The 12,829-nt window shown below is 37.8% G+C and overlaps 1 protein-coding gene across 1 annotated transcript in view; it reads right to left on the bottom strand.

Moving 5' to 3' along the window:
• The window catches only part of ACTN2 (actinin alpha 2), a 72,065-nt gene that overhangs the window by 25,855 nt on the left and 33,381 nt on the right, over nt 1-12,829 (bottom strand). The window contains exons 8-11 of the mRNA XM_039366808.1: nt 10,280-10,365; nt 4,611-4,703; nt 3,031-3,261; nt 1,809-1,956 (exon numbers count right to left, since the gene is read on the bottom strand). Coding sequence (XP_039222742.1) covers nt 1,809-1,956; nt 3,031-3,261; nt 4,611-4,703; nt 10,280-10,365 — 558 coding nt within the window. The remainder of the gene's footprint in view (nt 1-1,808; nt 1,957-3,030; nt 3,262-4,610; nt 4,704-10,279; nt 10,366-12,829) is intronic.

A 12,829-nucleotide genomic window follows, 5' to 3' on the forward strand; every position in this document is an offset into this window, starting at 1 on the left:
GCCCAGAATACAGCACCAAATGCTGCCGCTTCCCATTCCCCTTTGGTTTTGTCACCATGGGGATCCTGACCCAAAGCTGATGGGAAGCTATAATGATTATAGGATGGTGGTGATGATAGCACTTAGCAATAGCAGTTAGATTTATATACCACTTCATAGTGCTTTACAGCCCTCTCTAAGTGGTTTATAGAGTCAGCATATTGCCCAGAACAATCCTCCTCATTTTACCGACCTTGGAAGGATAGAAGGCTAAGTCAACCTTGAGCCGGTGAAAATCAAACTGCCGAATTGCTGGCAGCTGCCAGACATCAGAATTAGCCTGCAGTACTGCATTCTAACCACTGCACCACCACAGCTCATAAGAGATCCATGCTGAAGGAGGCCTTTTTCCTGAATAGCAAACGCTGCCCAAAGGCTCACAGGGAATGTTTAAACCATCACTTTTGCAGCTGTTCCACCATTAACGAGTACACATAGATCCTTATTTTCTTGAAAAGTACACAGCTAAAAGCACAATGTGTGAAGAAATACTTCAGGAAAATATGGATACGTGGAGTGTATGGTTTGCCACTTCTCCCAATCTGCCACACAATGGCAGATCTGTTATATTTACTTTAATACAGCTTTATCCATACATTGTTATTTGTCTCGGGATTATTTGTCTAATACTTTAAAGTTCCAAACGTTTAAAAAAGGTTAATTTCTATATGCAGATATGTTCTGAAAGCTTCAGCGTTTTACTAGAGCAAATCATTGAGAGCATTGAAGGCCACATGAACAACTATATTTACTTCAGGCTCTTGACCTGCACCGCTTGTGAATCACCAGTATGAACATTTTTTTGCTGTCATGGAATTTCAAGATAATTAAATAAATAATGAAACATGACAGCAAAAACAACCAAATTGTCACTCAAATCGACACAAACATCACTGGTAAAAGTCAGGTTTTCATTGCTTTTCTAAAGGCAAGCAAATCCGGGGCTTACCATATAAAAGGGGAAAGACTATTCCAGAGCACAGGGGCTCCCACCAAAAAGGCACCATTTTACTACCCACAAGATAGCAATTTTCAGTGAGAGAACCAGGAACATACCCTCAATATGGGAGCATGGTGGACAAGCAAAATAAATTGGGAAAAGGCAGTCCCACAAGTAACCTGATCTTATGCCAGGTATGACTTTAAGGTAATAACCAGCATCTTGTGATGAAGATGATCCAGCAGTCATCTCTTGAAGAGGCAGGTGTACCATTACCTCTTCCAGAGCCAGCAGAACCACCCCCTTCCACAAGGAGGCATTTAGTACTGCATGGAACTACCCACATACCTTCTCCTCTCCCCCTGAGGCCTGAACCAGGAGGACATTGGCTCTAAATACAGGTGGCCCTAGCTCTGAACATCCTGTCAGCTTTCTTGGGACCAAAATACTTAAACCCGTTCCAGATAGCATCCCAAGACTGTGCTTCTGTCACCTCCATCTTTTAGCTGGAATCCAACTCCGAATGAATCAGAGTTACCTGCTGAATAGGATTGCATGTCAGCAGGTTGCATATTATCAGGAGCCAAGGAGCTATCAGATAAGCTAAGCCTATTGACTTTCTTTTTCTTTTACAATTGATATTTTAGTTGTTACGTTAGCTTTTGTATCCCTCAATCTAGTCTATTCCTTCCTCCTATGTTGTTACATATTCTTCATCCTCTCTTTTTTGTCCACTTTTTTCATTTGAACCATGCATTTGATTTTAAATTCTATTTCAAAGGGAAAATACTGGATAGATATTTTTGCAGGCAAGGAGATCCCAACTTACCATACGCCCAGGTTTCATGTGATGTAGCCTTTTGCCTAAACTTAGCAGCCAGATGTTCAAGCCGTTCAAGCCTTCGTATTTCATTCAACAGCCATTCCTCATAGCCCTTCTCTGCTTGTTCAAGTCTTTGCCAAGCACTGGCAATATCCTACAAAAGCACAGGGATATTATAAACCCAATACTTTAAATCTTTCAAGATGTATCTCAAGAAGGGATTTTCAGATTGGCTAAGCATTTTCTATGACTCCTGCTTGTCTGATCCTGGCCCAAAATTTAGATTGAGAAGGACTGTCTTTCTTGCTGTCTTAGCTTTCTAAAGCATTGTTTAAAAAAAGAGAAATGGACCGTGAATTATTGTAATGAATGTGAAAACATTTCATTACAATAATTCACTCTCCATTTCTCTTTTTCCCAGAATAATATGATGAAAATATATATTTGGTAAAAGACATAACAATTCCGGTATGGTGTAACTAGCTAGAACACACTTCCTTAATCCCCCACCAATGTCAGATAACAAACTCTGGATGGGCAAAAGTAGTTCTGAAAACTTCTAATCTCACGATGAAAGATAGACAAGGTGGCTGCTTTCTTAATAATTTTAATAATATCACGCCTAACTCTACTGTTTTCTGCCTATTTTGCAATTCTTTATTAAAATAGTTGTGGTTTTCATGTAAAAAGGGCGTACCTGTGCATCTATAAATGTAATCATTTCTCAATCATTTTTTTAAAAATAGAGGCAGTCTCTCTGAAGACTAAAGAGACAGTCGGATAATCAGGAATGGATGAACAAAATGCTGAGACTCTAATAATATGTAGGGATGACCTTGGAAGACAGGAGGGAGAGCTGTAAATGAGCATGTAAAAGATGTCTCAGCCCACGGAAGGAGGAATGGCATGGGAAATGTTTCAATAGGATCCTCACGAGTTTACTCTGGAGACTAAAAGGGAAGAAGGGGAGAAATGCTTTCAGTCTTCAAGATTCTGTTAATGTTGCCTAACAATAAAGATAGAGCTACTAGTCCTGGTTGTGCTTCTTGCCTGAACTATCTCTTGCCAGGCTGTTCAAGATTCAACCACATCAAAATTTTTACTTCTCTGGATTTGCTCTTGATTCCCTTCTAATGTAGGATAGTTGCTTTGAGGAGATTTAAATCATTTTCCAGTTTCCAGAACTGAAAGACTTTATAGCGTACAGCCCAAAGGCACTGCTACTTACTGAGACCATCTTTCCTTCTGATGGCATGAAAGCTGGCCTGTTGCTGATCCTCAGTTTCGTCTGTAAAGTGTTGAAATTGATCTCCAACTGGCATTTTTCCTGGATCTTGGGAGGCTTGTGCTTACGGCGATAATCTCTGAAGTCCTCTAACTTCTTTTGCATAGCTACCATTGTCTTCTCTGGGGTCCTGTTTTCCAGCCAAGGGGTTGTACGCCGAATCCATTCTAAAAGCTGTAGATATGTTAGCAAATAACAAAAAAAATATAAAAAAATAGAAATAAAAGAAAAAGATTCCTAATTTAATATCTTCTACAGTAGCTTAAACATTGGATCAGATTTCCTGGGAATGGGTTTCCATCCTTAATACTGTGGGATTGTTTTTTTACTTGTGGTCAGCTAAACAAGGCTTATTAGCACTCATGATAGTGGTGAATGGATCATCATGCTAAAGTAAGGGGAAGCAAGCATATTATAAATTGACAGGAAGGGAGAATCCAATTATTGCCTTCCAGTAGACCACTGAGGTTGTGAACAGTTAAGAAGTTAAGAAGTACAGGGCATTCTGGGATAGGCTGCAACCATGACCATTTTGTCTAGCTGTAAATTCCAAAAGGAAGGTATGGCTGTGGTTGATGGTTGACATTTAACAGAGCCAGTTTGGACTAGTGGTTAAGGAACCAGGCTAGAAACTGGGAGACCATGATTTCTAGTCCCCTCTTAGACAGGAAAACCTGGCTGGGGACTTTGAGCCAATCAATCTCTCTCACCCCAACTCACTTCACAGGGTTCATGTTAGGGCGAAAATAGGAGGAGGAAGGAGTATTAGATATGTTCACCACCTTGAGTTGTTTATAAAAATAATAAAAGTGGGTTATAAATAAAATAAATAAATAAATAGATAAGGGAGCCAGGAGTGGCTGAAATCCCTTGACAGGGTAAAAGCAACAGCCTTCCATTTATTTTAGCAAGCGCTTCCCTTCAATTTTGTTTGTAAGACTATAATCTTTACCCATTGCCTGGGTTCAGACAACATGCTAAGTCCTAAATATGGATTTTAAAAAATTGATGTGTTCATGGAAGGTGCTATGTCCAAAACAAATATATTCCATTAGATAATGGCCTGTTTTATATAATAGACTAATACAATTTGCATATTTCCTAAGAATGCTGAACCACAAACCATCCAATCCATTTAACCTAGTCCACTGTGTTGTATGGACAAAGTTCTTATACACATATTTCTATAATTTTGTCATTTATTGTTTTAAGTTGGTCAAAATCTAAAATTAATCCAGAATATGGTAGAAGCAGAAATAAGAAATGTAGTCAGGCAAGAACTGCCAACTTGCATCAGATTTAATACTTCCCTATTGCAATTAAAAACAAGCATGTTTATTTTAATATTCTAAAAAAGAAACTACAGATAGAAAGGGAGATTCCTCCCACATTGTCTATATTCAAAAAAGAAAGCCTCAGTAATAGTTAACAGTTTTGTGAAACTTTTCTATCCTTATAAAATTACACATTAAAATGCTTTGGTATCAGAAGCAAACCTCACAGTTATGACAAGCTTCGCCTACCTCACTTGCTAGCTTTTCATATTCTTCCATCAACTTTTCATTTTCTTGATTCACAGCGAGTACCTTACAAATCCGATTAGCTGCTGTTTCTGCCTGGAAAATCCAGAAAATTAAACAATATAGGTATGTTATTAGATTCGCAGAGAAACAAAATGTGAATGATGATCCAGTGGCTACTGCAGCATAAAATAATGAGCACATCCAGCCATTGGTTTTTATTAGTTTAGGTACATTATTTTTGTCTCTTCCTTCATGCATGGAATCACAAAATTCTCTAATATCATATAATTTAAGATTGGGTGAATAACAAAGTGAGACATTCCACAGAGACAATAAGGATAGACAACTACGTAGATAACTGACATGATGCATGTTGTTCTTATTATTTCAAGGATCACTTCCTTCTTGCAGTTCCATTTTCTAAAATCAGTGATTGAAGTACATAAAAGAGAAAAATTGGGCTGTCTCAGGAATATAAAGTACTTCTCATACAGCCATACTTCAGATGCATTAAGCTGCTTCAGTGGATGATACACATAAGGATTTTCATCACCTACAGATCTAGATAGGTTTGCATTATTATCCCTGCTTAGTTGAATTGTGGTTAATTTAAAGTTTTACATCATAAAATCTTTTTTAAAATACTAAAATTCTACTGAATAATTCATGCTGTAAAGAGAACTATTTTCTGAATTCCAAGTATTGGAATTGGATTGGTTCATACAAAGTATCTGTTTTTATTTTGGAGATTTGTGTGTTTCTGTGGTTTTTTTGTTTTGTTTTGTTTTGTTTTGCTTACTTAATTATGGATTCATGTGTATGAAGAAACTCCGCTGTGAAAAGGTACTTATACAGACACAATGAAGTCATTCCTCATAGCAGCATAGAAGTTAATGGCAAAATTGGCCATTTGCCTGTATAAGTGTCCACTTCATATAGGAAGTTTCTCTACATGGCTGGGTATATAAGCATGCCATTGCATGTGAAAAAAAAGTGTAACCTCTTTGTGAGAACTGGTACTAAAAGACACTTCACAGATAAAAACTTCTTCTATCAACCCTAGAATCCAAAATGATTCAAGGAGAAGTATCTTAAAAGTTATAATATTGAGTCCACTGTGGAGAATAAATGGAAATATGGGGGTTATCAGCTAATGAAGAAGGCATGGGGTCTAAGCATACCACTGAGCTGAGGTGTTGAGATGCTTAGACTTCAAAAAATTAATAACCTAACATTGCACCTTGGAATTACACCCTACTAGTCTATGTCCAACAAGGTGCCTGCACTTCTATTCCAAGTGCAACAAATTTTGAATAGCCAGTGCTCCAAAAGAGCTTCAACATGAGCCCATGGAGAAATAATGGAGTGTTAGGTTTCTGGATAAAGAATATCCCTTTCTGAAAAATTATTTCTGGAGAGTTGAGAGAAAATAGTATAATCAGACTTGAATACTTCTTGAGTTCTGTCCAAGGTCCTGAAAACCTGCTCAATTCACCATAACATTTTAAAATCCAGAGATTGAGAAAACAATTCCTTTTTTGTTTCCTCTTTTTGCTTAGGACTTCCTGTCAGATCTGCCCTCTTATGACCTGTCATTCAGTTCTATATTGCTAGGACAGGACAGAAGTGTAGGTTGGAGATTGTAGTGACACCAGCACTCTTGCTTTCAAAAGACACATTTCATTTTTCCAGCAAATATGGCCAGTGTATCTAGGGAGGACTAGAATGAAAAAAACTTATGCTGGATTGTTTGAGCTAGAACAGAAGAAAAGTGGAAATTCTGAAAATTCTAAATCTTTATAACACTACCATTCACTGGGTGAATTGACACAATATACGTAACATAGTAACTGCATCAACCCATTTTGGGAATTCACACAATGAATTCAACCCTAAATTAACTAAACAGTCTGGATCTGCAACATGTGCTAAGCCACAAAAAAAACCCTACCTAAGGATAATACATTTGACATGCTATGCAAAAGCATATATTAGGCCACAACTGAATTAGAACTGCTGTTTAATGTCAGTGATATTAAATGTTTGCATTTTGTGCATAAAGTGTATTGATGTTTTTCAACTATTGATCATTTATCAGATTACTCAGTTAATTACAGTAACTCTTATATATTTTCTTTATGCTCTAATATTTCTATGGCATTTTTAAAAACCAGGGATTCATCTGTTACTTGAATTCTTTTAAATATCTTGAAATAATTATTTCAAGAAAGCTTTCTTCATCTGTAGATATAGCTATAGCTTTTTAAACTCTCATATCAATATTGGCTTATTTGTTTATTAAATGTACATACTGTGAAACAATGAAACTAAAAAGAGAAGTAAAGAAGGAAAACACAATTAACAGCAAGCAAAATAAATAAATGATGATAAGAATGACAAACCAGACAGGAACAAAGCAAAGAGACTTAATTTTCCTTTGCCAAAGGCCCAGGCAAAGAACCAACTCATCATGGCCTTTCTAAACAACAGCAAGTTGGGGCCATATGGATCTTGGGGGGAGGGAACCTCATTTCAGAGTACATGAACTGCTACAGAGAAGGCCCTAGGGTCCTGATAGATGGCCTTGTTTAATCAAAGGACTCTGGAATGTGCCACCCCTGCAAGGTTGAATTGGCCATGCCAATACTGTAGGGCAGAGGTCCTTAACCTTTTGGGCACTAGGGACTGGTTACATGGAGATTTTCCCATGGACTGGAGGGGGCATGGTTTTGTGTGCTGCCTGCATCTCATGAATGGGGCTTTGCTTGTTTGTGGGACTGGCTGCTGGCATGCCGCAGCCCAGTACTGGTCCACAGACCAGGGATTGGGGACCCCTGCTGTAGGAGACAAGCAGTCCTTCAAGTAATCAGCCTTTTTCCATTTAGGACTTTATAGATAACAACCAGCACTCTGAATTAAAAACCCCATTGAGTTTATGGGGAAACACAAATGGAATAAAAATGAATATTTCTTCAAAACTAGCACTACTTTAATGCTATAACCTTTATGTTAAGCAGCCTTATAATACATTGACATTTTTTCTTTGGGAAAGACCCTAGATTTTATCTAATTATTGTATTATAACTTATCATATAATTTCAGTTCATTTTTTTAAATCACTCCTGAGGTGGTAGTTTTTAATTTATGAATCTGATCATGATCGACTTAATCTGATTTTAATTTATGAACCTGCTATAAAAATAACAGATTTTTATTATCTCCTAATTTGTTCATAAAATAGACTAGAAAAGCCATAATCTTAATATATGTATGTAAACACATTTTGATCTATTTACATTTTATTGAAGGAAATTTAATAGAGTCATAGAAGCAAAAATAATATAATCATGAACTAATGTAAAAATAATATTCCCAAAAGTGGTTTGTGACAAATGTCTCAGGAGAGTAATTGTTGGAAGAAGCAACTATCAATTAATTAATTTAGCAATATTAAGAACTTCACATTCTATTACATACACTTTGGTTTGCAATTTTTCTAGGTTGAATGATGCTCAAATGTACTATACTAATAGTCATTTCAAAGAAATAGCAGTATTAATCTGTTATAATAAAGACAGACATATTTCAGTAGCATCTTAAAAGAATAATTTATTTAGCTTCAGTCACAATAAATAAATGAGAGCCACAGAATTATTTTTACTCATAAATTTAGTTTTATATATATATATATATAAATATATTAATATTAGCAGAAACTTTCAGAAATGTTGATTGTGTTCTGTAAATCCCTGTGTAATCTCTGATTAATTCCAAAGTTATCTATTACATCTACTCTAGCTACTTGGGTTTCATCTCCACCACAGGTAATGTAAACAACAAATTATCAGCGCACAATCACAAAATACTACGTTAAGGGAATCTGTGCTATTATCTAGGAGGGAAAAGAAAGGACTGAGGGAAGGAGATAAAAAAGAGGAACAAATTAACTTACCTCTGAAGTTTTACCCGGAAAATAATAAAGTGAGGATGACTCATTAAGTGGCAATAATTTTTAATAAAATCCTGGTTTCACTTTGTAGCCAAATATTATCCTCCATATCTAGTATAACCTGGAATCTCTTCACACAGCAAAAAAATATGTGGTATGTATGGGGACACCATCTGTCCTCATAGCTAGTTGATTATGACCCTGCTGGGTCTGAGTCTTTCACAAAAAAGACTAAATCTCCACATATCTAGAGACTACTATATCCAGTTCACATGACCAATAGTCACTTTGGCTGAGAAATTCCTGGAGGTCTAATCCCAGCAACACTGATATTCTTATGGCAATTCTAGTTTTGCAATGGTTTAGTAACAAAGATAAACTTTTTTTTAAGAAGCTTGTCTGTCCTTGTTGTGCTCCTCAGTGATGATTAGCTGCAGAAAAATCTCAGACTTCAGCAGAGTACAGTCTGAAAACTATTAAAATATTTATACTGAATCTGAATAATTTAGACAGTCTAATCATATTAGAGAAATGCTTTCCTTCCATCACTATTAACTGCTTTAACGCTGCAAAAAAAGATTTTTTTTCCCCCAGGGATAGGTTTTGCTTCAGAAAACAGTAATGGCCTTTGCAAAACTGATAAAAATTATCACAATAATTATACAGGTAGTCTTTAACTTAATAACCGTTCGTTCAGCGACCATTTGAAATTATCACAGTGCTGAACAAAGGGAATTATGACCCCGGCTTGGAGTTCTGATCATTGCAGCACCCACACTCAAATAATCAAAATTTAGGTACAATCACTTTATGGCTCTGGAAGCATTGCAATTCCTCTCCCACCACTGGGAGGACTGAGAGGCCTCAGCCAGCTAGGCCATTGGCATGTAGAAACCTGCCATGGGCCAAAAGGCCCTGGCCAGCTAGGTCTACCAGTGTGTGGGCCTCCTCTCTCCATCCCCACCACTCCCAAGAGGCCTGGCTCTTCTACCTGCCCCATCACAGCCAGAGCCATTTACCTCTCCTTTTTCCTGCAGCTGCTGCCAGGTGGGCCCAGCAGTTATAGTGCTAATGAAGGCAATCTTTCTTAAGGCTGGTCTAGGAACAGGAACTTTGCTGGCTGACTTTTTGTTCTCTAGCCTCTCTAGTCCTGAGGAAATTTGCCTTCACTAGCTTTCTAGGTTAGCATCAGCTTGGTTCACCTCTCAGCAGCTACAGGGGAAGGGAAAGATAAATGGATCCTGGCACAGTGGGTAGGGAGAAGATTCAGGCCTCTTGAGAGTTGGGAAGGTGCTCACACATAGCTGGGCCTAGCTGACCTGTGGGAGGTTTCCACATGCTGGTTAGCACCAGGCCTCCCAAGGCCTCCCCCCCACCCACTGAGGCACCCTTGCACGGTTGCTTAATGACCGCAATGCAGAGAACTGGGATTGTGCTCATTGAGTGAGGTGATCATGTGGGTGTCTTGCTTAATTTCCACTAAAAGTTACAACCAAAATTTCAGGATCAGTTGTGGTCATATGTCGAGGGCTATCTGTTTTTATTTATTCTGTATGCATCTATATGTGCTTGTTTGTGCATGTCTATTACTGCAGTGTTTCTAATAGCACCATTTACTGTATTTGTCAGCCCCAATTAAAAAAGCAAAGTGGTTTCAGGGCTAATGGAAACCTTTGGAAGCTGAAACACACAAAGCAGTCCCAAAAATGATGATGAATACCTGCTCAGCTCCAGCAAAAGCATGGTAGAAGCAAGAAACGTAAGTCATGATTGCTCTTTCATCAGGCTTGGGGGTATTCACAATGTCTATCAGAAAAGACAAAAAGAAAGAAAATGAGCACAATATGTAGAAGAACAGTAGAAAGCAAGGGAGACACAACAAGTGCTACATTTTGTTCTCTTTAACATATTGTTAAATTCAGATCATGCCAAAACAATCTTATTTCATTCTTCGGCAAAGTGACTAAACTAATAGACCAGCAAAATACTGTGGATATAGTATACTTAGACCTCAGTAAGGCATTTGATAAAGTAGACCACAACCTACTCCTTGGTAAACTAGAAAAAGGTGGAATAGACAACATCATCACCAGATGGATATGTAGCTGGCTGGCAAACAGTATTCAATGAGTAGTCTTCAACAGCTCTACATCCACATGGAGAGAAGTAAGCAGTGGGGTGCCACAAAGTTCCGTCTTAGCCCAATACTCTTCAATATCTTCATCATGACGTAGATGAGGGAATTGAAGGGATACTCATCAAATTTGCAGATGACATCAAACCAGCAGGAGTAGTCAACAACCCAGAAGACAAACTTAGGATCCAAAAAGATCTTGACAAACTTGAACAATGGGCCTTATCCAATAAAATGAGTTTCAATGTGGAGAAAAGCAAAGTCTTACATTTAGGCAGGAAAAATCAAAGGTACAAGTACAGATTGGGCAAGACCTGACTTAAAAACAGTAACTGTGAGAGGGACCATGGAGTCCTAGTGGACGATCACTTAACCATGAGCCAGCAGTGTGCAGCAGCAGCAAAAAAAGTTAATACAATCCTGGGTTGTATAAACAGAGGCATAGAATCAAGATCACGCAAGGTATTAGTACCGCTTTATAAAACCCTAGTAAGACCACACCTGGAATACTGCAGCCAATTTTGGTCACCATATCACAAAAAAGATGTTGAGAGTTTAGAAAAAATTCAGAGAAGAGCAACTAAGATGATCAAAGGCCTGGAGACTAAAACATACAAAGAACAGCTACAGGACTTGAGTTTGGCTAGTCTAAAGAAAAGAAGAAATAGGGGAGACATGATAGCAGTATTCCAGTAGTTGAGGGGCTGCCACAAAGAAGAGGGGGTCCCGTTATTCACCAAAGCATCAGAGGGCAGGACAAGAAACAATGGTTGGAAACTGATCAAAGAGAGAAGCAATCTGGAATTAAGGAGAAACTTCCTGACAGTGAGGACAATTAACCAGTGGAATAGCTTGCCCCCAGAAATTGTGGGTGCTCCATTACTGGAGATTTTTAGAAGAAGCTAGACAGTCACTTGTCTGAGATGGTATAGGTTCTCCTGCTTGAGCAGGGGGCTGGCTAGAAGGCTTCCAAGCTCCCTTCCAGCTCTACTCTATTCTATTCTGTATGTTAGAGCCATTTAGACTGGAAGAAGAAAGCATTGAAGCTAAAATGGAAATTCTTGAGAACAAAATTTGAAAATATCCATGGTTTTTGAGAGGAATGCTTGCAGACAAATAAGGTGCTGGCATACTATATGCTCTGATTTCAAAGACATTGGCGTATATTCAGGAGTGTGTACATGGAGAATCAAAATAGTTAAGAAGTTGGGTGCACCTTCTCATTCAATATTCTGCCCCCATTTTACAGGCGTGGCTTCAGTCCTGCAGACATGTCTGTCAACTTGACTTTTGTCATCCCGCTGAGAATAGCCCATGTCTATAATTACACAGAGAGATTGTTTGAAGTTCTGAGATTCGCCTGACCAAACTTTACAATCTAAGATAACAATATATTGTGTTTCTGAATGCACAGGGAAACTAATGACGGATGCTTAGAAGTTTCTACCTGTCAAGGGCCCTTTCTAGAAAAAAAAAAAAAGATAGCATGACAGTTCCACGTAGTATGTCATTAGTAATATTTGCATTGTTGTTCTGACTCTTTAAAAGGAATCATCTTTCCAAAATACAAGTACAGATTTCAGTGCTATTATTATTATACTTCCACATTGTAGAGATCTAATATTGTCCAATATGCAAAGAATGGATCAGACAAGTACCTTCCGATATTGTGTGGAAGTGTGAAAGAAGCAACTGTAGTTATTTTTTAAACAAGGACTTTCTGAAAACTACCCGTGCATTTTATATGGGATCAAACTATATCTTCTAAAAAGAAAAAGAAAAAAAGAAAAGAGAAAGGAATCACAGGACAAGCAAAAAAGCCATACAGTATCATAGCAGCTACAGAGCAAAAGCACTCTACTTTCCTAGCACCAAGAAAAACAAGAATGATAAGCCATGAAACTTTTTCAAGAGGGTTGACTACTCAATTATTTAAATAAGCAGGGCTGGTAACTTTGATTCCATCTCATATACCCCCAAAATTCTGATATTAGGCTGCCCAATTCACTTCCAGTTAAGATGAATTCCATGAAAGCATGTATTTTCACTGAAGATAAAGTTTATAGATCTCAAATCATTTTCCATCAAGATTTTTATTCCCTTCAAGGACTGTAGATCCATATTCCTTTAACGGTT

The sequence above is a fragment of the Crotalus tigris genome, unplaced genomic scaffold (genome assembly GCF_016545835.1).
Source record: "Crotalus tigris isolate CLP2741 ecotype Arizona unplaced genomic scaffold, ASM1654583v1 scf7180000020377.207858, whole genome shotgun sequence".
Taxonomy (NCBI): Eukaryota; Metazoa; Chordata; class Lepidosauria; order Squamata; family Viperidae; genus Crotalus; species Crotalus tigris.